Source organism: Saimiri boliviensis, chromosome 6 (genome assembly GCF_048565385.1).
Source record: "Saimiri boliviensis isolate mSaiBol1 chromosome 6, mSaiBol1.pri, whole genome shotgun sequence".
In the NCBI taxonomy this organism is placed as follows: domain Eukaryota; kingdom Metazoa; phylum Chordata; class Mammalia; order Primates; family Cebidae; genus Saimiri; species Saimiri boliviensis.
Window position 1 is genome coordinate 122,146,957 of NC_133454.1, and position 25,647 is coordinate 122,172,603.

At 48.4% G+C, this 25,647-nt stretch overlaps 3 protein-coding genes across 3 annotated transcripts; 1 reads left to right on the forward strand and 2 right to left on the reverse strand.

Annotated features, from left to right (window-relative positions):
• Positions 1 to 122: 122 nt before the first annotated feature.
• Positions 123 to 3,151, reverse strand: LBHD1 (LBH domain containing 1). The gene is made up of 3 exons (XM_010335681.3): positions 2,695 to 3,151; positions 2,454 to 2,616; positions 123 to 439 (listed from the first exon to the last, which is right to left on the reverse strand). Exons 1-3 carry the CDS (start codon positions 2,842 to 2,844, stop codon positions 123 to 125), a joined length of 630 nt encoding a protein of 209 aa, XP_010333983.1. The 5' UTR covers positions 2,845 to 3,151.
• Positions 3,152 to 4,142: 991 nt separating this feature from the next.
• UQCC3 (ubiquinol-cytochrome c reductase complex assembly factor 3) lies at positions 4,143 to 4,671 on the forward strand. Its single transcript, XM_003920241.4, has 2 exons — positions 4,143 to 4,349; positions 4,437 to 4,671. Exons 1-2 carry the CDS (start codon positions 4,230 to 4,232, stop codon positions 4,587 to 4,589), a joined length of 273 nt encoding a protein of 90 aa, XP_003920290.1. The 5' UTR covers positions 4,143 to 4,229; the 3' UTR covers positions 4,590 to 4,671.
• A 5,315-nt stretch (positions 4,672 to 9,986) lies between these two features.
• Positions 9,987 to 12,641, reverse strand: UBXN1 (UBX domain protein 1). Its single transcript, XM_010335712.3, has 10 exons — positions 12,570 to 12,641; positions 12,394 to 12,481; positions 12,219 to 12,272; positions 12,024 to 12,130; positions 11,870 to 11,939; positions 11,406 to 11,597; positions 11,261 to 11,312; positions 10,998 to 11,114; positions 10,292 to 10,484; positions 9,987 to 10,124 (listed from the first exon to the last, which is right to left on the reverse strand). The coding sequence occupies exons 2-10, from the start codon at positions 12,450 to 12,452 to the stop codon at positions 10,075 to 10,077; spliced, it is 894 nt and encodes a 297-aa protein (XP_010334014.2). The 5' UTR covers positions 12,453 to 12,481; positions 12,570 to 12,641; the 3' UTR covers positions 9,987 to 10,074.
• Between the last annotated feature and the right edge of the window lie 13,006 nt (positions 12,642 to 25,647).

Sequence of the window (25,647 nt, forward strand, 5' to 3'; positions counted from 1 at the left end):
AGTGCTGAAAAGAGAAGTTTCAAGTGGGTCATTACCCACTTCCAACTAACTGGAGCTCCTAAAAGCAGCAAACAGGAACTGAATCCAACCCCCTGCCCCACCGACTGGCTTGTAGATTTTTCTCACCTGTAAAAGGAGATTGTGAGAGGATGGGTATAAGGAGCTTCATAAACCTGGATGAGATGTTTGAAGGGAAGGGAACAATACTTACCCTCAAAGCTACTGGGAGGCAGGAGATGGGAATATTCCACAAAGCTGCTTCTGCAAACACAGGACCCTGTTGCTGAGTCACAGAAAGGACAGTGGTTGGTGGCTTCCTGACACTCCATGTCCTCAGGAATCCAACAAGCATCTTCCTCATCCTGGTCCTGCCCCCAGCTGAGTCCAGCGTTAAATGTTTTTAAAGGAGATCTAGCATCCTGTGGGCTCCAAGCCCAGCCTGGAATGGAGAAGAGAGGGGAGTTAAAATGAAAAATATTACTGATGTTAAATTACAAAACAAGGCCAGGCATGGTGGCTCATGCCTGTGATCACAGCACTTTGGGAAGCCAACCTTGGCAGATTGCTTGAGTCCAGGAGTTTCAGCCCTGGCAATAAAGTGACAGCCCTAACTACAAAATAGCCAGGCATAGTGGCACAGGCCTATAGTCCCAACTATTCAGGAGGCTCAGCTGGGATGACAGCCTGAGCACTGGGAGGTTGAAGCTGCAGTGGGACGTGATATGCTGCTGCACTCCAGCCCGAAATTACTTTCTGTGGCAGTTTTTGCTCATGAAAAAATACACCGGGCCGGGTGTGGTGGCTCACGCCTGTAATCCCAGCACTTTGGGAGGCCGAGGCGGGTGGATCACGAGGTCAAGAGACCGAGACCATCCTGGTCAATATGGTGAAACCCCATCTCTACTAATAATACAAAAAATTAGCTGGGCATGGTGGCGTGCGCCTGTAATCCCAGCTACTCAGGAGGCTGAGACAGAAGAATTGCCTGAACCCAGGAGGCGGAGGTTGCGGGGAGCTGAGATCGCGCCATTGCACTCCAGCCGGGGTAACGAGCGAAACTCCGTCTCAAAAAAAAAAAAAGAAAGAAAAAATACACCAATTATGTGACTAAGAGCCTAATTTGGCACCCTCAATTTTCTCATTTATAAAGGAGAAATACCTTCATTGGGTTGTTCTGAAAATCAGAACAAGTAAGTGTTTAGCATAGTATCTAGCACATAGTAAACACTCAAAGAAATGTAGCTTTTTTTTTTTGAGACGGAGTTTCACTCTTTTCACCCAGGCTGGAGTGCAATGGCGCAATCTCGGCTCACCACTACCTCCGCCTCCTGGGTTCAAGCAATGCTGCCTCAGCCTCCTGAGTAGCTGGGGACTACAGGCATGTGCCATCATGCCCAGGTAATTTTTTTTTTTTTTTTTTTTTTTTGAGACGGAGTTTCCCTCTTGTTACCCAGGCTGGAGTGCAATGGCGCGATCTCGGCTCACCGCAACCTCCGCCTCCTGGGTTCAGGCAATTCTCCTGCCTCAGCCTCCTGAGTAGCTGGGATTATAGGCACGCACCACCATGCCCAGCTAATTTTTTGTATTTTTAGTAGAGACGGGGTTTCACCATGTTGACCATGGTTGGTCTCGATCTCTCGACCTCGTGATCCACCCGCCTCGGCCTCCCAAAGTGCTGGGATTACAGGCTTGAGCCACCGCGCCCGGCCGTAATTTTTTTTTTAATGTTTTTTTTATTTTTATTTTTTGAGACTTAGTTTCGCTCTTGTTACCCAGGCTGGAGTGCAATGGCGCGATCTCGGCTCACCGCAACCTCCGCCTCCCGGGTTCAGGCAATTCTCCTGCCCAGCCTCCTGAGTAGCTGGGATTACAGGCACGTGCCACCATGCCCAGCTAGTTTTTTGTATTTTTAATAGAGACGGGGTTTCACCATGTTGACCAGGATGGTCTCGATCTCTCGACCTCGTGATCCACCCGCCTCGGCCTCCCAAAGTGCGGGGATTACAGGCTTGAGCCACCGTGCCCGGAAATTTTTGTATTTTTAGTAGATACAGGGTTTCACCATGTTGACCAGGATGGTCTCTATCTCGTGACCTCATGATCCACCCGCCTCAGCCTCCCAAAGTGCTGGGATTATAGGTGTGAGCCACCCTGCCCAGCCAAAATGTAGCTTCTATAACAGTACACAGACATGAAAAAAAAAGTCTAGATGAGAAGGCATCGAAATGTAAACTGTTTTAGGTAGTTGGACTTGAGGTAACTATCTTTTCCTGCAGGTCTCTAAAGTTCACCAACTTTGCCAACTGCCTTGACTTTTCTCTCCCAGATCTTCACATTTATTGAGCACCTGCTATGTTCCTGGCACTGCTGAATGCAGGGGTCATAACTGACATCTTGGCTCTGCCCAGAACATTCAGATTGCAGTGGCCTCCTGAATGAGCTACCTCTCTCACCTGGCTCTTCAATTTGGTCTTGGAAAAAGGCCTCCGCCTCCTCTTCCTCACCATCAGTGAGCAGCAGCAGTTCCTCATGGGGCCAGTGGAAATCCCCACTCTCTTCATTCACCTCAGAGGCTCCCACCACAATAGATGGCAGATGGGACTTTTGAGAGAAAACCTGAATAGGCACAGCAGGGAGGTTGGCCCAAATTGGAGGGTAAGCCAGCTGCCAGACACAAGGTGGGGAAGTACTAACCTGAATATCCTGGTGACCTTCAGCCTTGCCAGTCTCTCCTCTGTCCCCGAGAGGGTTGGGCAGCCTGGGACTTTCTGGATGCTGGGAGGAGCCTAGGCTATTTCTATTCCAAAGCCCATCCTCCTTGCTGCTCCCTGGCACAAGGGCCATGGTGGTGATTCTTAGGAGTGCAAGATGATAGAACTCAGAGGAGAGTACTCCTTGCCCAGTGCACCCCACAAACTGTTCCTCTAATCTTCTTTGGACCCTGGCTCCTTAAGCACTGACGTGCTAGGCGATTATGGGCTTCCTGGGGAGGGGAAAATGCCTAAGAGGTGAGATAGGATCTTTATTTCTACTTACTCCGTGCAGACACTGGGATGGCAGCAAGGGTAGGAGGCAAGGGCATCTGGATTAAAGCCCTATGAGCCGAGAGTTTTGATAACAACTTGGAATTTCCTGATTCCTTTGCTTACTGATTTTCCCAAGCTGGCATGTTTATATATTATTTAATGAATATTTTTATGGTATTTACTCTTTGTCAGGAGCTGTTTTGTTTGCTTTACATGTAACTCATTTAATTATCCTAAAACTACGAGGCAGGTACTGTTAATAAGCTTCATTTCTGATGCAGAAACTGGGGCACAAGAACTTGCCTAGGATCACGGCTAAGGTGTTTTCTTCTGTAAAGCAGAATTCAGTACGTCACACGAATCCAGCTTTTTCGTGGCTAAGAACAAAACAGCCGGGTGTGGTAGTGCGTGCCTGTAATCCCAGCTATTCGGGAGGCTGAGGCAGAAGGATCGATTGGGCCCAGGAGGTCGAGGCCTCAGTGACCCGTGATCGCGCCACTGCACCCCAACCCTGGGCAACAGAGTGAGACCGGGTCTCCAAAAACAAACAAAACCACGACCCCCCCCACCTCCAAAAAAAAAAAAAAACCCTAATGATGCCAAGTGTGTACCATGACGAGAAAAGGAACAGGTTGTTTGTAAAATAAATTTTAAAGATATCGTTTCTCCAACCGGTACACTTGACTTTGAGTGTTTATTCCAGAGTTGAGGGGATGGAGAGGAGATAATAGATTGACGTGTGTGTGTGTGTGTGTGTGTGTGTGTGTGTGTGTGTGTGTGGATAACCTCCACGCGCTGTGTTGAAAATGCGCGGGTGACTGCAGAAAACCAGAGCACAGCTCGGCCCTCTACTGATCGGGAAACTTCGGAAGACACAAAAGTGGGCAATCATAAAACCCACGGCATCCATGAAGACACGCACTCTCCCCCTAGCAATCCTACTCTGAAACTGAGGACACAAGGTCCCCGCGCTCAGCCCTTGGTGCCAGCACCTCTTCACACCCTCAACGCCCTCAGCTAAACCTGACACGCAGGCGCTCTGGATTCTAAACGTTTCCTTGAGCAGGTCCTCTCTAGCCCGCCGCTTCTCTGTGGTTTCCGCTACCGGGCGCTCTATCCTGCGCAGACGGACAGAGACGGCGCAGCTACAGCTCGCGGCTGCGGGGGGCTCCGGAGGGCGCGCCGCTGCCTGCGCAGGCGGCCATGCAGTCCTTGAGGAAAACGCTGATCACGGTCGCAATGCTGGGCGCAGGGGCTGGCGTGGGCTCCGCGCTCCTTGTTATCGTGACCCCGAGAGGGCAGCGGAAGCAGGAGATGCTGAAGGTAGAAGCACCTGGTAGTCCCGAAGTTGGGTGGGCGGGTGGAGAGCCCCGGACTGGAGCTCCTGTGAACCTCCCTTCCTGCCCTCAGGAGATGCCACTGCAGGACCCGCTGAGGAGGGACGAGGTGACCAGGACCCAGCAGCTAGTGATGGACGTTCTGCAGGAAGCAGCGACCACGCAAGAGAACGTGGCCTGGAGGAAGAACTGGATGGTTGGCGGCAAAGGCGGGAAGTCGGCGTGAGACCGGACTTGCCCCAGTGGGCGCTGGGACCTTGGCTAGGGCGCGGGAGTCTGAGGCAGCCTTTCTCCTTCGTGGGCCCAGCGGGGAGTCCGGACCGAGATGCCATTCCCGGGACTTTTTTGGGTCCTGTGAGCTGCCATCGGGTGAGCACGTTCCCCCCAAACCCTGCACTGATTGCTTTTAAAGTCCGCAAAGGCTAGCCGGGCGTGGTGGCTCACGCCTGTAATCCAAGCATTTTGGAGGCCTAGGCGGGCGGATCACCTGAGGTCGCAAGTTCAAGACCAGCCTGACCAACATGGCGAAACCCCGTCTTTAATTAAATTAAATAAAATAGGCCGGGCGCGGTGGCTCAAGCCTGTAATCCCAGCACTTTGGGAGGCCGAGGCGGGTGGATCACGAGGTCGAGAGATCGAGACCATCCTGGTCAACATGGTGAAACCCCGGCTCTACTAAAAATACAAAAAATTAGCTGGGCATGGTGGTGCGTGCCTGTGATCCCAGCTACTCAGGAGGCTGAGGCAGGAGAATTGTTTGAACCCAGGAGGCGGAGGTTGCGGTGAGCCGAGATCGCGCCATTGCGCTCCAGCCTGGGTAACAAGAGCGAAACTACGTCTCAAAAAAAAAAAAAAAAAACCATAAAATAAAAATTTTAAAATCCGCAAAGGTGGACAGGGCCGAGACACGAGTCGGAAAGAACCAATAAATCACGTTCCTCCATCCAGATGAGCCCTGCAGTTGACGCCTACCAATGCTGCACTCGTGGCCAGTGGTAGGGACTCGGGCTGCAGCTGCTGTCCGTCCCACCCCACCAGGAGAAGCTGACCCAATCAATATATCGACATTTTCTTTTCTATTTGAGATGGAGTCTCACTGTCACCCAGGCTGGAGTGCAGTGGCCCGATTTCAGCTCACTACAACCTCCGCCTCCCGGGTTCACACAATTCTCGTGTCTCAGCCTCCCGAGTAGCTGAGATTACAGGCGCACACTACCACGCGCAGCCAATTTTTGTGTTTTTAGTAGAGATAGGGTTTCACCATGTTGGCCAGCCTGGTCTCTAACTCCAGACCTCAGGTGATCCTCCTGCGGCCTCCCTAAGTGGTGAGATTACAAGTGGGAGCCACCTCAACCTGCCTCGACCACATTTTCAAAACAGGTAATGTGGTGTCAGGTTGGAGTGTACTTCAGGGGATAACAGTGGGACATTTTTGAAATCTGAACTATCCTGGAAAATCTTGTAGCAGTGGATGCCTATAGAGGACACTCAGGACTCTTGTCTTTGGAGTGAGACTGGAGGGGCATCTAGCACTTAACATATGCCACAATGCTTTTTGTGGCCATTATCTAACCTCTAGTTAAACAAGTTTAGAAAGCTTACTTACTAGTAGTAAAAGGAATGTGCTTTGAGTCACAGATCTTGGTTCACCTCCAGTATGTAATAAACCTCAGTCCTGTTCTATGAAGTGTCATTACTACGAGAATTACTGTAAACAATTTAGAAATGTAAAGTGGTCTCCAATCTCTGAATCTGGTCAGGAGATGCCACTGAGGGGATGAAATAAAACTGTGGGGTCTCAGCAGCTCCACAGCCTAGTCAACCAAGTCGCTCCTCTTTTGTCTGCTTTATATCCTGTGGTTCCCAAGCAAGATTGCAATTGAAAAAAAAGGCTGCTGTTATTAAAGTCAGAACACCAAATAAAGCTGGTTGGTTGGTTTGTATTTGAGACAGAGTTTCACCCTTGTCACCCAGGCTGGAGTGCAATGGCATAATCTCAACACTGCAACCTTAGCCTCCCGGGTTCAAGTGATTCTCCTGCCTCAGCCTCCCCAGGAGCTGGGACTACAGGGGTGCGCCACTACGCCAGACTAATTTTTTTGTATTTTTAGTAGAGATGGGTTTTGCCATGTTGGGCAGGTTGGTCTCGAACTCCTGACTTCAGGTTATCTGCCTGCCTGGCCCCAAATAAAGCTAACACTGGGGTGTAAAACCTAGATGAGCACTGGTGCTCTTTTCAGCTACTGAAACACATGTGTTATGTGTGATCTTTTTTTTTTTTTTTTTTTTTTTTTTTTTTTTTGAGACGGAGTTTCACTCTTGTTACCCAGGCTGGAGTGCAATGGCGCGATCTCGGCTCACCGCAACCTCCGCCTCCTGGGTTCAGGCAATTCTCCTGCCTCAGCCTCCCTAGTAGCTGGGACTACAGGCATGTGCCACCATGCCCAGCTAATTTTTGTATTCTTAGTAGAGACGGGGTTTCACCATGTTGACCAGGATGGTCTCGATCTCTTGACCTCGTGATCCACCCGCCTCGGCCTCCCAAAGTGCTGGGATTACAGGCGTGAGCCACAGCGCCCGGCCTGTTATGTGTGATCTTTACAGATTAACTATGGCCTCTTCCCTAGCCAAGGAATGAGAGAAGTCAGCAGCAGTTTGACAGGATACCAGGTTTAGGGTATCAACAGCCAGAAGGGCTATCATGGAGAAGCTCATCAGTGCTTCTTGGTTTTCAAAAGGAGAGAGAATGGCCGGGTGTGGTGGCTCACACCTGTAATCCCAGCACTATGGGAGGCAAAGGCAGGCAGATCACCTGAGGTTGGGAGTTTGAGACCAGCCTGACCAACATGGAGAAACCCCATCTCTACTAAAAAAAAAAAATTAAAAATACAAAAAATTAGCCACTCGTGGTGGCACATGCCTGTAACCCCAGCTACAAGGGAGGCTGAGGCAGTAGAAGCACTTGAATCCAGAAGGCAGAGGTTGCAGTGAGCCGAGATCACACCACTGCACTGCAGCCTGGGAAGCAGAGCAAGACTCCATCTCAAATAAATAAACAGAATTATCCTTTTAGTAGCTAATACTTACTAGGTACCAGGCACTATGCTAAAGCATCTTATACCAGCATTATGTAACCTTCATGACAATCCCAAGAAACAGGCACTGTTATCCCTATTCTATTTTTTTTTTGAGACGGAGTTTCGCTCTTGTTACCCAGGCTGGAGTGCAATGGCACAATCTCGGCTCACCGCAACCTCCGCCTCCTGGGTTCAAGCAATTCTCCTGCCTCAGCCTCCCTAGTAGCTGGGACTACAGGCATGCGCCACCATGCCCAGCTAATTTTTTGTATTTTTAATAGAGACGGGGTTTCACCATGTTGACCAGGATGGTCTTGATCTCTTGACCTCGTGATCCACCTGCCTCGGCCTCCCAAAGTGCTGGGATTACAGGCGTGAGCCACCGTGCCCGGCCTTATCCCTATTCTATTAAGAAGCTGGGCTTGGCCGGGCACGGTGGCTCACGCCTGTAATCCCAGCTCTTAGGGAGGCAGAGGCAGGAGGATAGCTTGAGCCCAGGAGTTTGAGACCTGCCTGGGCAATATAGCGAGACCCCATTCTCCACAAAAAGGGAAAAAAAAAAAAGAAAAAGACAAGAAGCTTGGCTTTTCTGGGTGAGATGTGGAATAACTTAAATCACAGTGAAAAGCAGCCTGACATCACTTAAGGTGGCAAACCCGAAGGAAAAGTATGAGAAGGATATTGCTGACTTTAAGTTAAAAGGAAAGTTTGATGGTGCAAAAGGTCCTGCTAAAGTTTCCTGGAAAAACATGGAAGATGAAGAGGAGGGAGGAGGATACATAAACTGTTTACCTGGCCAGGCTCGGTGGCTCACACCCGTAATCCTAACGCTTTGGGAGGCCAAGACGGGTGAATCACCTGAGGTCGGGAGTTCAAGACCAGCCTGACCAACATGGAGAAACCCGCTCTCAACTAAAAAAAAATTACAAAATTAGCCGGGCATGGTGGTGCATGACTTTAATCACAACTATTCAGGAGGCAGACACAGGAGAATTGCTTGACCCCAGGAGGCAGAGGTGGCCGTAAGCCAAGATTGTGACGTTGCACTCCAGCCTAGGCAACAAGAGTGAAACTCCGTCTCAAAAGAAAAAAAAAACTGTTTATCTGTCTCCTTGTGAATAACTTAGAGTAGGGGAGCCCTGTAATTGACATATCTCTTATTTGAGAAGTGTCTGTTGCCCTCATTAGGTTTAATTACAAAATCTGATCATGATCATATTGTTGTCTTTCTAAGTGCTCTAGAAATTGTCAGTGGTTTACATGAAGTGGCCTCAGGTGTCTGGAGCACCCTGAAACTGTATCAAAGTTATACATATTTCCAAACATTTTTTTTTGAGACAGGGTCTCACTCTGTTGCCCAGGCTGGAGTGCAGTGGCATGATCTCAGCTCACTGCAACCTCTGCCTCCTAGGTTCAAGTAATTCTCCTGCTTCAGTCTCTCAAGTAGCTGGGATTACAGGTATGCGCCACTGTACCCAGCTCATTTTTGTATTTTTAGTAGAGATGGGGTTTTACCATGTTGTCAGACTGGTCTCTAACTCACAACCTTGTGATCTGCCCACCTCGGCCTCCCCAAGTCCCGGGATTACAGGCATGAGCCACCACGCCTGGCCTCCAAACATTTTTTAAATGAAAAGGCACTCCCCTGTTTGCCTGGAAAAAAAAAAAAGAAAAGGAAAAAAAGCCCTCCGGGCACAGTGGCTCACACCTGTAATCCCAGCACTTTGGGAGGCCAGATCACCTGAGGTAGGGAGTTTGAGACCATCCTGACCAACATGGAGAAACCCATTTCTACTAAAAATACAAAATTTGCCAGGCATGGTGGCAGGCACCTGTAATCCCAGCTACTTTGGAAGCCTAGGCAGGAGACTCACTTGAACCTGGGAGGCAGAGGTTGCAGTGAGCCAAGATCGTGTTATTGTACTCCAACCTGGGCGAATAAAACTCTGTCTCAAGGAAAAAAAAAAAAAAAAAAAAAAGAAAACAGCAGCAGTAGCAGCTGGCCTTTATGTTCTGTCTTACCACTGGAGTAAAAGGTGCCATCCAATGTACTTTCCACCATTTTTCACACTTCTCCTCCCCAACTTCCCCAACAGTTAATCAGATCCAGAGATTAGAAACAAGTGTCTTGGCCAGGCTCGGTAGCTCACGCCTGTAATCCCAGCACTTTGGGAGGCCAAGGTAGGTGGATCACGAGGTCAGGAGTTTGAGACCAGCCTGACCATGGTGAAACCCTGTCTCTATTGAAGATACAAAAATTAGCTGGGTGTGGTGGTGTCCGCCTGTAATCCCAGCTATTAGGGAGACTGAGGCAAGAGAATCGCTTGAATCCAGGAGGCGGAGGTTACAGTGAGCCAAGATGTCACCACTGCAATCCAGCCTGGGCAACAGAGCGAGACTCCATCTAAAACAAACAAACAAACAAGTGTCTTTGTTGGAAGCTAAAGATGAGGAAGAGGGTCTACTACAAATGTGGAATTCCCTTTTAGCTTCTTCCTCTGCCTTCATTTTGTCCCTCCCAGCCATTCAGTAAGGAGTCAGGCATGTACAGAACTCAGGGTCTATTTATTAGGAAGGAGATGTCAGTGCTTTACCAAAGATGAAGGGGTCACAGAGGGACAACGAGACAGGCCCTCAGCTGGGACATTTCTTGGCCACAATGAGGACAGCAGAAGGCACGAGTCCTGAAGATGGAAGAATACAGGCTTGAAACACAAGAATAATTGCTTTTTGCTCCCAAAATTCCTGACCTTGCACCATGTCCACAGAGTCCCTTCTCTTTGCATCCCTCCTTTTCCCAGGCATGTCTCCCTACTCCTCCAAGTCCCAGTTTCTGGTCTTGCAGCCATACCCAGCTCCTGCAAAGGCCGCTCCATGTCAGCTTCTGAGAAGGCCCGTCTGGGGAAGCCACTGAGCAACTGCACAGGGTCCTGGCCCCCTCCCGGTTCCTCTCCACGGTGGAGCTCCACATAGAGCCTCACGGCTGCCAGCTGCTCCCGGGCCCGGAACGTCTGGGTCAATGAGGTCCCATCTGGCAGCCTGACCTAAAGGGCAAGGGAGATACTCAAAGGAGTATTGTGAGCATCAAAACTGAATGAAATGCCAAAGTAAGGAAAAGAGCTAAAGCTGGCCCCTCCTCCTCCTTAGATTGAACCAATACAACTACTATTTAAAGCACCAAATGAGCCTCTTAGGCTCTGCTTTATTAAGTGTGGATGAGAGACTCCTAGTTCCCTCAGCCTAAGAAAGACAAGGACAAGATTATACAAAAGAATCTGGACAAATACCACATCACCAGATAGCTGCATAATAAACCAAATAAAAACATGAACAAGTAAAAGGGTAACTGCTGAGTAAGAGGGAGGTGTGGATTTAAATGAGACTGGGGCAGGTGAAATTTGATACCTTTCCCAAGAGCAGACATCGAATTTCAAAAGTCATTTACAAAGAAGGGAGACATTTGGCAAAGGGCACAGTAACTGAAAAAAGCTCTGAGTTGGTCACCTTACAGGCCAACAAAGAGGTCCCAGGAGCAAGATAGGAATCAGAATTGGTACCTGTATGCGACACTGGTCATATTCCCGCTTGGTGGGAGGCTCCTGGCTGGGAGAGGAGGGAACAGGACCTGGCTCTGGTGCCGATGGAGGTGGCTGAGAGCCCACACTGCCACCATACTAAAGGGCAAAGTAAAACATTCAATCAGGTATTCACGCACCCTCAGCTGAAACAGACTGTGTAACCCCATGCTTTCCCTCTGAAGCTGGAAAAGATTTACTAACCTGCCTACTCTATTACCCGCGGCGTCTTCTCAATCACCTACCTTCTTGGCTCTCTCTGCTTTGTCCCTCTCGATCTTTTCTCTAACTCTTTGTCTGGTATGTAGAAAGAAGAAACGGGGTCAGACGGCAACAAAGCAAATCCTAATTTCTTTCTCATCTCCTATCCCTCATCCCCATTGCCCAGACCTGGCTGCTAACTCCTCGGCCTTTTCCCTCCGCCTCTCCTCAGCAGCCCGGCGCATCTCATCTTCCTGTAGCCGCTGTCGTGCTGCTGACAACTCTTGCCCTTGTCTCCTGCGCTGCCGTTCCCGTTCCAGTGCCTCCCGTTCCTCTCTCTCTTCACGCTCCCGCTGCTTCTGGGCCACCAGCTCCAACATCCTGTGTTGCCGAGAGAAAACAGCTCAAGAGAAATGGACAGAGTGGGAAGGTGAGTTTACAACAAACAGCATTAGGAGACAAATAGACCAAGATGAATGAAAGGAAAGGAAAAGAAAATGCCAAGAAAAAGGAAATGTGTTAATGCCATTTCTTACAGTTTGCACAAAAGAAGAAAAAGGACATGTGGAAAGCTCAAGGTTCTCTGAGCAGACTTGTGTACTGGAGGGAGGTGGACGATGACCCTCAGAGATGTCAGATGGTTCTTACTGTACCTCTTAGTCTGTTCCTGTCTTTCCTCTTCACTCAAAATGGGTTTGCCTTCTCCAGCAGCAGAACCGGGTCCTACAACAAGCAGTCGGTATTATTATCCTTCCAGATTCTCCTCAGACCCTCCTGAATAATCACACCGTATCCCCGCGTCAGGACCTTCAAGGCCGCCTTGCTCTGAGGAGGTGGGCTCCCGTCCCAGGATGTGTCCAAGGGGAGTCTCTAGAGGCTCGTCCACGTCGGGGTCGTCTTCGTGCTCCATCAGCCTGGCAGGGAAAGTCGGCGGGGAGGTTAGCTTTGAGGCTGCTCCTCCCGGCAGCCCCCAATTCTCCGCCAGCCGGAACGGGCGCTCACCAGTCCATCGCAGCCTCGATGCCCTGGTTCCCTGTGAGGGCCAGAGCCTTCTCCCTGGGGGCAGAAACACCGTGAAAAGCAACCACGAGCCATGGTGACCGGCAGGCTGGGGCAAACGCCGGGACAAGTCCGCGGCCCTCCACCCCCGCAGGCCGGGGTTCGGGGGCTTCCTTACGCGCGTCCCCTGGGGAAACCCATCTCGATGAGACTCTCAAGAGCCGTCAGCTCCGCCATGGCGCCGCCACCGCCGCTTCCGCGGGGACCTGGTATGACGAGAAGGAGGGCGAGAAGGGTCAGCGCGAGGCAACCCGCCCACGATGCCCGCGGACGGGCGCTCGCTCGCTCGCTCACCCGGCTCTGGAGCAGCCGGAGACACCGACTGGAAGAAAGCCGAGGGGAAGCGGAAGTGCCCGATCTGTTTGGGTCACGTGGGGGCGGACGTGGACGGGTGCCGCTGAGAACCATAAAACTTCTGGGCCTGCTGCCAAGACTTTGCGTGGGCGGCAACTGGGAGGAACCCCACCAAGCCGCGGCGACTGGCTGGCTGCTGTGGTGAAGAAAGCTGGTGCCGCTTTAAAACCCGTGGGCGGAATGAAGCCGGTTTCCGGAACTTCATCCAGCCTCACCCTCCTTAGAAATTGGAATATGGGCCCTTAGCGCAATGTTTTGGGAAATTCTTTGGCAGTATTTGCCAGGAGCCGAGGAGAGATGTGCATGCTCTTTGACCCACTCATCCTCTCTGGGGAATTTATTATTTTTTTATTTTTTTATTTTTTTTGAGACAGAGTTTCGCTCTTATTACCCAGGCTGGAGTGCAATGGCGCGATCTCGGCTCACCGCAACCTCCACCTCCTGGGTTCAGGCAATTCTCCTGCCTCAGCCTCCTGAGTAGCTGGGATTACAGGCACGAGCCACCACGCCCAGCTAATTTTTTGTATTTTTAGTGACGGTTTCACCATGTTGGCCAGGATGGTCTCGATCTCTTGACCTCGTGATCCACCGGCCTCGGCCTCCCAAAGTGCTGGGATTACAGGCTTGAGCCACCGCGCCCGGCCCCTCTCTGGGGAATTGAGCTATCCTCTGCCTGACTTCAGAGGGATCTCTGCAAAACACAGTGATCTAATCCTGTCCTCACCTCCCTGCTTAAAACTCCATGACACTCTCACCATGTAAGACAACTTGAGCTTTTTTGTTTGTTTTTTTGAGACAGTCTCGCTCTGTCACCAGGCGGGAGTTCAGTGGTGCGGTCTCGTCATCGCAACCTTCACCTCCCGAATTCAAGCAATTCTCCTGCCTCAGCCTCCCGAGTAGCTGGGACTACAGGCGTGAGCTAATTTTTGTGTTTTTGTTTATTTGTTTTGTTTTGTTTTTTGACCGACTTTCACTCTTGTTGCCCAGGCTGGAGTGCAATGACACAATCTCGGCTTGCTGCAACCTCCACCTCCTGGGTTCAAGCAATTCTCCTCCCTCAACCTTTCTAGTAGCTGGCATTACAGGATAGCACCACCATGCCTGGCTTATTTTGCATTTTTAGTAGAGGCGGGGTTTCTCCATTGGTCAGGCTGGTTTCAAACTCCCGACCTCAGGTGATCCGCTCGCCTCGGCCTCCTAAAGTGCTGGGAATACAGTCTTGAGCCACCATGCCCGCACCTCACTTTGTCGCCCAGGCTGGAGTGCAATGGCATGATATCGACTCACTGCAACTTCCACCTCCCAGGCTCAAGCAGTTCTCCTGCCTCAGCCTCCCCGGTAGCTAAGATAACAGGCACCCGCCGCCATGCCCAGCTAATTTTTGTATTTTTTGTAAAGATGGGCTTTCACCATTTTGGCCAGGCTGGTCTCAAACTTCTAACCTCAAGTGATCCACCTACCTCGGCCTCCCAAAGTGTTGGGATTACAGGCGTGAGCCACCGAACCCGGCCATTTTTGTATTTTTAGTGGAGACAGGGTATCACCATGTTTGTCAGGCTGTTCTGAAATTCCTCCTAACCTCAGGTGATCAGTGTGCCTCTTCCTCCCAAAGCGCTGTGATTACAGGTGTGAGCCACAGCGCCTGGCTGTTTTCGTTTTCCGAGACAGAATCTGGCTTTGTCTCCCATTGCATTCCACCACTTCTGAGAGTGCAGTGATGCGATCTTGGCTCACTGCAACCTCCACCTCCTGGACTCAAGCTATCCTCCCACCTAAGCCTCCCAAGTAGCTTGGACTACAGTAGCACACCATTACACCGAACTAATTTTTCTATTTTTTCAAGAGATGCGATTTCACCATATTGGCCAGGCTGGTCTCCAATTCTGAGCTTAAGCAATCCACCTGCCTCAGCCTCCCAAAGTGCTGGAATTAAAGGTATGAGCCACCGCACCTAGCCATCTAGGACAACTTAAATGCTAGTGGTCTGACTTACTTCCTCCCAGACCCGGCTCTTTTTGCGGGGGTTGGGGGTTAGAGCCATATCTCAAGTGGAGATCACAATAGCACCTACCTTGGTGCCTGGCAAGGCATGATATGTAAATGCTGGTAGTTATTGTGAAGTTTCATCATCCACCACTTGAGGGTAACCTGTGCATATTCCAAACCAGACCTAACCCTCCTCTTGGCCTGTGCACCTGGTAGTCTCTCTTCCTGGGATGTCCTGTTTCTTCACTTAGTAAACTAACTCCCAGGAGCTTTTCCGAACTTAGGATTTGCCTTCTAAGAAAAGCCTGCTTTGACCGCTGCTCTCTGCCTCCCAGCTACAGTATTTAACTCATTAAGCATTTATCAATCTGCTATGAATTATTGTTGATTACTTTGTGCTTCACCCACTACCTGGGCTGTTAGATTCCTGAAAGTGAAGTTCACTTTAGATGTTTATTAGAAGGTACAGTAATAATGACAATAACCATTACTGATATCGATAATATATGCACTAGAGACGTGTGTGTGTGTGTGTGTGTGTGTGTGAGAGAGAGAGAGAGAGAGAAAAAGTGAGTGAGAGAGAGAGAGAGAGAGAGAGAGGAGAGAGAGAGAGACAAGGTCTCACTTTGTTGCCCAGGCTGGAGTGCAGTGATGGGATCTCGGCTCACTACAACCTTCACCTCTCAGGCTCAAGTGATTCTCATGCCTCAGCCTCCCGAGTACCTGGGATTACAGGCACCTGCCACCATGCCTGGCTGATTTTTATATTTTTTAGTAGAGATGGCATTTCATCATGTTGGCCAGGCTAATTTTGAACTCCTGACTTCAGGTGATCCATCCACCTTGGCCTCCCAAAGTGCTGGGATTACAGGCGTGAGCCACCACACCGGCCTAATAGAGACTTTTGTATGACTAGTCTATATTTAATTATCACAACAATCCCTTTGATGTACAAACTATTTTTAGTCACCAAAAAAACCGACACAGAAAGATGATTTTTTTTTTTTTTGAGACAATGTCTGGCTTTATTGCCCAGGCTGGGGTGCAGTGGCACAATCTTGGCTCACTGCAACCTCCTTCTCCCAGGGTCAAACTATCCTGTCACCTCAGCCTCCCAAGTAGCATGTTCCATGCCTGGCTAACTTTTGTATTTTTATTATAGTAGAGATGGGGTTTTGCCATGTTGCCTGGGCTGGTCTGGAACTTGTGAGCTCAAGCCATCCACCCGCCTTGGCCTTCCAAAGTGCTGGAATTACAGGTGGGAGCCACCTCGACCAGCCAAGATGAGATAATTTACCTAAACTCGAAAAGTAAGTAATAAAAAATACAAAGCTAAAAATACACAAATTAGCTGGGCGTAGTGATGGGCACCTGTAATCCCAGCTACTTGGGAGGCCTAGGCACACCCATGCAGTGTGTGTTGTAAAAATCACTATTCTTTTTTTTTTTTTTTTTTTTTGAGACGGAGTTTCACTCTTGTTACCCAGGCTTGAGTGCAATGGCGCGATCTCAGCTCACCGCAACCTCCGCCTCCCTGGTTCAGGCAATTCTCCTGCCTCAGCCTCCTGAGTAGCTGGGATTACAGGCACGTGCCACCATGTCCAGCTAATTTTTTTGTATTTTTAGTAGAGACGGGGTTTCACCATGTTGACCTGGATAGTCTTGATCTCTTGACCTCATGATCCACCCCCCTTGGCCTCCCAAACTGCTGGGATTACAGGCTTGAGCCACCGCGCCCGGCCTAAAAATCACTATTCTATGTTGCCTCTCCATGGTAGAGTGACAAACATGGGCTTTATGTTTTTATTTTATTAGTTAATTTATTTTTTCAGACAAAGTCTCCATCTCAAAAAATAAATTAGTTAACTAAATAATAGTGAGATAGTATGACCTCTTATTATTTGTAAATGAATGAACACTGAGGAAATTCGGGAATCAAATGAAAGGCAAAATCAAAATCAGGAAAAAAAGAGAAAAAAGAAAAAAAAGCAAAATAAAAATAAAAGGCACAGGATATTCACTGCAGTGTTATAACAAGTGTATTCTGGATAGCGTGTGTTTGTGTGTGTGTGTGTGTGTGTGTGTGTGTGTATTTTTATTTTTATTTTTTTTGGAGGCAGAGTTTCATTCTTGTTGCCCAGGCTGGAGTGCAATGACACAATCTCAGCTCACTGAACCCTCTGCCGCCCAGGTTCAAGTGATTCTCCTGCCTCAGCCTCCTGAGTAGCTGGGATTACAGGCATGCGCCACCACACCCAGCTAATTTTGTATTTTTAGTAGAGACGGGTTTCCCCATGTTAGTCAGGCTGGTCTCCCAGCCTCAGGTAATCTGCCCGCCTCCACCGCAACCTCCGCCTCCTGGGTTCAGGCAATTCTCCTGCCTCAGCCTCCTGAGTAGCTGGGATTACAGGCACGCACCACCATGCCCAGTTAATGTTTTTTTGTATTTTTAGTAGAGACGGGGTTTCACTATGTTGACCAGGATGGTCTCGATCTCTTGACCTCATGATCCATCTGCCTCGGCCTCCCGAAGTGCTGGGATTACAGCCTTGAGCCACCGCGCCCGGCCAATTTTATTTTTTTATCCTTTCCTCAGTGTATATTCTTGGTGGCTTTGTTTAAAATCAGTTAGCTATAAACATGTGAATTTATTTCTGGGTTCTCTATTCTGCTCTATTGGTCTGTCGGCCTATTTTTTTTTTTTTTTTTTGAGAAAGAAAAAAAGAATAATAAAAAGAATAAAGAAGAGGAAGAAAGGGAAAGAGGAAGAGGGAGAGAGAATGGGGGTATTGCTTTATTGCCTGGGCTAGAATGCAGTCTAAATATGGGTATGCATATAATTGTCCTTAATAATGGAGACATGCTGGGCGCGGTGGCTCACGCCTATAATCCCAGCACTTTGGGAGGCCGAGGCAGGTGGATCACGAGGTCAAGAGATCGAGACCTTCGTGGTCAACATGGTGAAACCCCGTCTCTACTAAAAATACAAAAAATTAACTGGGCGTGGTGGCGCATGCCTGTAATCCCAGCTACTCAGGAGGCTGAGGCAGGGGAATTGCCTGAACCCAGGAGGCGGAGGTTGCGGTGAGCTGAGATCGCGCCATTGCACTCCAGCCTGGGTAACAAGAGCGAAACTCTGTCTCAAAAAAAGTAAAAAATAAAATAATGGAGACATAAAAGAAAATGAGGGAAGAGAATAACAAACAAGGAGCCAACCAACATTTCGTTTAAACTTCTAAGTTGATATGATGTGGTACTGATAAGAGTGTATGTTTTGTGTATTTAAAGTGGAGAGTTCTATAAATGTTAATTACGTTTACTTGTTCCAGATCTGAGTTCAAGTTCTGGATATCGTTGTTAATTTTCTGTCTCATTGATCTGTCTAATATTAATGTTGAAGTCTCCCACTATTATTGTGTGGGAGTCTAAGTCTCTTTATTAGTCTTGTATGTCTGGGTATTCCTGTATTGGGTGCCTATATATTTAGGATCTTTAGCTCTTCTTGTTGTTGCATTGATCTTTTTATTATTATATAATGTCCTTCTTTGCTTCTTTTGATCTTTGTTGCTTTAATGACTATTTTATCAGAGGCAAAAATTGTAACTTCTGCTTTTTATTATTTATTTATTTATTTATTTATTTTTTGAGACGGAGTTTTGCTCCTTACCCAGGCTGGAATACAATGGCGCGATCTCGGCTCACCGCAACCTCTGCCTCCTGGGTTCAGGCAATTCTCCTGCCTCAGCCTCCTGAGTAGCTGGGATTACAGGCACGAGCCACCATGCCCAGCTAATGTTTTGTATTTTTAGTAGAGACGGGGTTTCACCATGTTGACCAGGATGGTCTCGATCTCTCGACCTCGTGATCCACCCGCCTCGGCCTCCCAAAGTGCTGGGATTACAGGCTTGAGCCACCGCGCCCGGCCCACTTCTGCTTTTTATTTGTTTATTTTAGCTCTCTGTTTGGTTGGTAAATCTTTCTCCATCCCTTGTTTTGAGTCTTTGTGTATCCTTGAATGTGAGATGGGTCTGGATGCAGCATACTGATGGGTTTTAGTTTTTTTTTTTTTTTTTTTGAGATGGAGTTTCGCTCTTGTTACCCAGGCTGGAGTGCAATGGCGCGATCTCGGCTCACCGCAACCTCCGCCTCCTGGGTTCAGGCAATTCTCCTGCCTCAGCCTCCTGAGTAGCTGGCATTACAGGCACGCGCCACCATGCCCAGCTAATTTTTAGTATTTTTAGTAGAGACGGGGTTTCACCACGTTGACCAGGATGGTCTCGATCTCTTGACCTCATGATCCACCCGCCTCGGCCTCCCAAAGTGCTGGGATTACAGGCTTGAGCCACCGCGCCCGGCCTGCGTTTTAGTTTTTTATCCAAATTGGCTGTCTGTCTTTGGATTGAGAGATTTAGTCAATTTAAATTTAGAATTAATGATATATATGAGTTTAATACTGCCATTTAATATTAGCTGGCTATTTTGCACATTAGTTGATGTAAATTCTTCATTATATTGATGCTCTTTACTTTTTGGTATTTTTTAGAAAGGCTGATACTGTTTGTTCCTTTCTATCTGTAGTGGTTCTTTCAGAAGCTCTTGTAAAGCAGGCCTGGTGGTGATGAAATCTCTGAGTGCTTGCTTTTTCACAAAAAAACTTTATTTTTCCTTCACTTATGAAGCTTAGTTTGGCTGGATGTGAAATTCTTGGTTGAAAGTTCTTTTCTTGCCGGGCGCGGTGGCTCAAGCCTGGGTAACAAGAGCGAAAACTCCGCCTCAAAATAAATAAATAAATAAATAAATAAAAATAAAAATAAAAATAAAAATAAATAATTAAAAAATAAAAAATGGCCGGGCGCGGTGGCTCAAGCCTGTAATCCCAGCACTTTGGGAGGCCAAGGCGGGTGGATCACGAGGTCAAGAGATCGAGACCATCCTGGTCAACATGGTGAAACCCCGTCTCTACTAAAAATACAAAAAATTAGCTGGGCATGGTGGTGCGTGCCTGTAATCCCAGCTACTCAGGAGGCTGAGGCAGGAGAATTGCCTGAACCCAGGAGGCGGAGGTTGCAGTGAGCCGAGATTGCGCCATTGCACTCCAGCCTGGGTAACGAGAGCGAAACTCCGTCTCAAAAAAAAATAAAAATAAAAATAAAAAATGGCTGGGCGCGGTGGCTCAAGCCTGTAATCCCAGCACTTTGGGAGGCCGAGGCGGGTAGATCACGAGGTCGAGAGATCGAGACAATCCTGGTCAACATGGTGAAACCCCGTCTCTACTAAAAATACAAAAAATTAGCTGGGCATGGTGGCACGTGCCTGTAATCCCAGCTACTCAGGAGGCTGAGGCAGGAGAATTGCCTGAACCCAGGAGGCGGAGATTGCGGTGAGCCAAGATCGTGCCATTGCACTCCAGCCTGGGTAACAAGAGCGAAACTCTGTCTCAAAAATAAATAAATAAATAAATAAAAATAAATAAATAAAAAATAAGCCGGGCGCAGTGGCTCAAGCTTGTAATCCCAGCACTTTGGGAGGCCGAGGCGGGTGGATCACGAGGTCGAGAGATCGAGACCATCCTGGTCAACATGGTGAAACCCCATCTCTACTAAAAATACAAAAAATTAGCTGGACATGGTGGCGCGTGCCTGTAGTCCCAGCTACTCAGGAGGCTGAGGCAGGAGAATTGCTTGAACCCAGGAGGCGGAGGTTGCGGTGAGCCGAGATTGTGCCATTGCACTCCAGCCTGGGTAACAAGAGCGACACTCTGTCTCAAAAAAAATAAAATAAAAATAAAAAAATAAAAAATAAAAAAAGATTGATGGTGCTTTTCTGACTCTGCACCAAGAACCGACGCTCCGAGGCGCTGGCAAAACCGCCTCGCTGGTCACAAGGGTCGCGCTGGCGACCTGTGGGGCTCCTCCGCTGGGAATCTCCTGGTGCCTGAGCAACAAGAATTCATGTGAAGGTGTGGCGTCTTCTCGTTCTTTGCGTTTTCACTGGGAGCTACAATCCCGAGCTGCTAGTGATCAGCCATCTTGGATCTCTCTCATATTTTTTAAGATGGAATCTCACTCATTGCTTAATCACTTATTGCCCAGGCTGGAGTGCAGAGGCACAATCTCGGCTCATGGCAACTTCTGCCTTCTGGGTTCAAGCGATTCTCCTACCTAGGCCTCCCAAATAGCTGGGATTACAGGTGCTCACCACTATGTGCAGCTAACTTTTGCATTTTTAGTAGAAATGAAATTTCACCATGTTGGCCAGGCTGGTCTTGAACACCTGACCTCAAGTGATCTGCCCACCTTGGCCTCCCAAACTCCTGGGATTACAGGTGTGAGCCACTATGCCCAGCCAGGATACCATAGTATTCTAAATTTATTCTAGAGGTTCAGTAATAAAATATACATATATTTTTGAGATGGGGTGTTGCTTTGTCACCCAGACTGGAGTGCAGTGGCCAAGTCTCCGCTCCTGTAACCTCTGCCTCCTGGGTTTAAGCAATTCTCCTGTCTCAGCCTCCCAAGTAGCTGGGACTACAGGAGCCTGCCCTGTCACCACACCCGGTTAATTTTTGTATTTTTAGTAGAGATGGGGTTTCACCTTGTTGGTCAGTGTGGTCTCAAACTCCTGATCTCAGGTGATCCACCTGCCTTGGCCTCCCAAAATGCTGGGATTACAGGTATGAGCCACCATGTGGCCTTTTTTTTTTTTTTTTTTTTTTGAGACACAATTTTGCTCTTGTTGCTAGGCTGGCGTGCAGTGGAGTGATCTCAGCTCACTGCAACCTGCGCCTCCCGGGTTCAAGTGATTCTCCTGCCTCAGCCTCCTGAGTAGCTGGGATTACAGGCACGCACTACCACACTGGCTAATTTTGTATTTTTAGTAGAGATGGGGTTTCTCCATGTTGGTCATGCTGGTCTCGAACTCCCGACCTCAGGTGATCTGCCAGCCTTGGCCTCCCAAAGTGTTGGGATTACAGGCGTGAGCCATCATGTGCAGCCCTGAAAGAATTATTAAAAAAAAATTTTTTTTTGAGACAGTCTTACTCTGTTGCCCAGGCTGGATGTAGTGCTGTGGTGCCATCTTGACTCACTGCAACCTCCACCTCCCGTGTTCAAGCAGTTTTCCTGTCTCAGCCTCCTAAGTAGCTGGGACTACAGGTATCTGCCACCATGCCCAGCTGATTTTTTGTGATTTTAGTAGAGATGGGGTTTCACCATGTTGGCCAGGCTGGTCTCAAACTCCTGACCTCGCTATCCACCCACCTCAGCCTCCCAAAGCTGTGGGATTACAGGTGTGAGCCACTGCACTTGGCAAATTATTAAATTTTACAATATTGCCTCTTTGATCTAATTCCAGATAAGTACCCTATAGGAATACACAAACACAAGAATATGCAAACAAGGATGCCCATGGGAAACACTGGAGACAAATATTCCAACAAAGAGTGATGATTATAGTTGGTTAAAGAGCATCCTTCTGGCCAGGCGTGGTGGCTCACACCTCTAATCCCAGCACTTTGGGAGGCCAGGAAGGTGGATTGCTTGAGTCCAGTAGTTCCAGACCAGCCTGGGCAACATGGCGAAACCCTGTCTGTACAAAAAGAATATAGGCCGGGTGCGGTGGCTCATGCCTGTAATCCCAGCACTTTGGGAGGCCGAGGTGGGTGGATCACGAGGTCAAGAGATCAAGACCATCCTGGTCAACATGGTGAAACCCTGTCTCTACTCAAAATACAAAAAATGAGCTGGGCATGGTGGCGTGTGCCTGTAATCCCAGCTACTCAAGAGGCTGAGGCAGGAGAATTGCCTGAACCCAGGAGGCGGAGGTTGCGCTGAGGCGAGATCGTGCCATTGCACTCCAGCCTGGGTAACAAGAGCGAAACTCCATCTCAAAAAAAAAGAATATAAAAATTAGCTGGGTATGGGTGGCACAAGCCACTGAGAAGTTGATGTGGGAGGACGTCTTGAGCCCCAGAGACAGAGGTTGCAGCAAGCCAAAATCATGCCACCGCATTCCAGCCCCTGGACAACAGAACGAGACCCTGTCAAAAAAAATTTTTAAATAAGTAAATTAGCTGGGCATAGTGGTCCCAACTACCTGGGAAGCTGAAGCAGGAGGATTCCTTGAGGCCGAGAGGACGAAGTTGCAGTGAGCTATGATTGTTACTGCACTCCGGCCTCAGTGACAGATATAATCCTGTTTCAAAACAAACAAACAAACAAGCAGAAAAACAAAAAACAAAAAACAAAAAACCCTGAAGCATCCTCCTGTGAAGTGTTACATAGCCTTTAACATAACTAAGGAGGCTATGATTTACAAACATGGAACATTGTCTGTAAGTGAACAGTGAGTGAAAAATGAAATATTTGCATCTCATAAAGAAAGATCTGCTCTGGTGAGGATAATAACCTCTTGAAGAGGAGAACTTTCATTTTGTAGTCTTCAGTATGTTTTTTTTTTTTTTTTTTTTTTTTTTTTTTTTTTTTTTTTGAGACGGAGTTTCGCTCTTGTTACCCAGGCTTGAGTGCAATGGCGCGAACTCGGCTCACCGCAACCTCCGCCTCCTGGGTTCAGGCAATTCTCCTGCCTCAGCCTCCTGAGTAGCTGGGATTACAGGCACGTGCCACCATGCCCAGCTAATTTTTTGCATTTTTAGTAGAGACGGGGTTTCACCATGTTGACCAGGATGGTCTCGATCTCTCGACCTCATGATCCACCCGACTCGGCCTCCCAAAGTGCTGAGATTACAGGCTTGAGCCACCGTGCCCGGCTTCAGTATGATTTTTTAAATTATTACTCTTTTTGAGACAAAGTCTTGCTCAGTCACCCAGGCTGGAGTGCAGTAATCATAGCTCACTGCAGCCTCGATTTCCTGGGCTCAAGCAGTTCTCCTGCTTCAGCCTCCTGAGTACCTGGGACAACAAGCACCACTACACCTGGCTGATTTTTACCTTTTTTTTTGAAAAATAGAGATGGGGTTTCAGCATGTTGGCCAGGATGGTCTTGATCTCCTGACCTAGTGATCTGCCCATCTCAGCCTTCCAAAGTGCTGGGGTTACAAGTGTAAGCCACTGCACCTAGCTTTTTTTTTTTTTTTTTTTTTTTGAGACAGAGTTTTGCTGTTGTTGTCCACGCTGGAGTGCAAGGGTGAAATCTTGGCTCACCGCAACCTCTGCCTCCTGGGTTCAAGCGATTCTCCTGCCTCAGCTTCCTGAGTAGCTGGGATTACAGGCATGTGTAATTGCCACCATGCCTGACTAATTTTGTATTTTTAGTAGAGATGAGGTTTCTCCGTGTTGGTCAGGTTTGTCTCGAACTCCTGACTTCAGGTGATCCTCCCGCCTCAACCTCCCAACGTGCTAGGATTACAGGCATGAGCCACTGTGCCTGGCCTGATTTTTAATTTTTTTTCCCACCAATTCTCAAATTATCCTTTATTGAAATATTTTCCTGTATGCTTCCTAACTAGCTGGGCATTCCACAGCACCACTGTTGATGTCATCTATGATGTCATGAAGGTGTGGCCACCAACATTACAGCCCACAGACTGGGTAGTAGTCCCTTGGATTTCTTTAATGGTTCCAGAGAGTTCTCTGGCTAAAGATTGGTGCCGCATCTGTTGAGCAATGTTGATGATCTCATCAAAAGTAATATTACTATTACCGGCCGGGATCAGTGGCTCACGCCTGTAATCTCAGCACTTTGGGAGGCTAAGGCAGGTGGATGACGAGATCAAGAGATTGAGATCATCCTGGCCAACATGGTGAAACCCCAACTCTATTAAAAAAATACAGATTAGCTGGGCGTGGTGGCACACACCTGTAGTCCCAGCTACTCAGGAGGCTGAGGTAGGAGAATTGCTTGAAACCGGGAGGCAGAGGTTTGCAAGACTCTGTGTCCAAAAAAAAAGTGATATTCCCACTGTGTTTGTTTTTCTGTTTCTTTCTGTCTCTTGGTGGTTCCTTGAGGGCTTTGATGATCAGGGCAGAGGCAGAAGGCACCACCTCAATCTGGGCCTGTCTGTTCTGAATGGTCAGTTTCACTGTAATCTTCAAGCCCTTTCAGTCACCCATTGCCTTGGCAATGTCATCACCAACCTTTTTTGGAGACAGACCCAGGGGGCCGATCTTGGGGGCCAGAGAAAAAGTGGCACCAACTTCACCCCAATGCATCTCAGGATACGACTTTGATGTCATTGGGGTCGAACTCTGGCAGCATGGTGGAGGGGGCTGGTGTCGATGAACTTGGGTTCCGGATGACCAAAGAAAGTTGCACCTTGGCCTCCTCTGAGCCGAAAGGCGATTTTTTTTTGTTTTTGTTTTTGGAGACGGAGTCTCGCTCTTGTTACCCAGGCTGGAGTGCAATGGCACGATCTTGGCTCCCTGTAACCTCCGCCTCCTGGGTTCAAGCGATTCTCCTGCCTCAGCCTCCTGAGTAGCTGGGATTACAGGCACGCGCCACCATGCCCAGCTAAGTTTTTGTATTTTTAGTAGAGACGGGGTTTCACCATGTTGACCAGGATGGTCTTGATCTCTTGACCTCGTGATCCACCCGCCTCAGCCTCCTAAAGTGCTGGGATTACAGGCTTGAGTCACCGCGCCCGGCCTGAAAGGCGATTTTAAAATTTTTTGTAGAGCTAAAGTTTTGATGTTTTGTCCAAGCTGGTCTTGAACTCCTGGTCTCAAGCAATCCTCCTGTCTCAGCCTCCCAAAGTGTTGGATACAGACATAAGCTGCTACACTGGACCGTATCATTCAGTATTAACTGAAATTTGTATGTTAGTTTTTTAAAATTTTATATATATATATATTTTTAAATTTTTATTTATTTATTTATTTTTTTTTTTGAAGTGGAGTTTTGCTCTTATTATCCAGGCTGGAGTGCAATGGCACAATCTCGGCTCACCGCAACCTCCGCCTCCTGGGTTCAGGCAATTCTCCTGCCTCGGCCTCCTGAGTAGCTGGGATTACAGGCACGCGGCACCATGCCCAGCTAACTTTTTTTGTATTGTTAGTAGAGACGGGGGGGGTTTCAT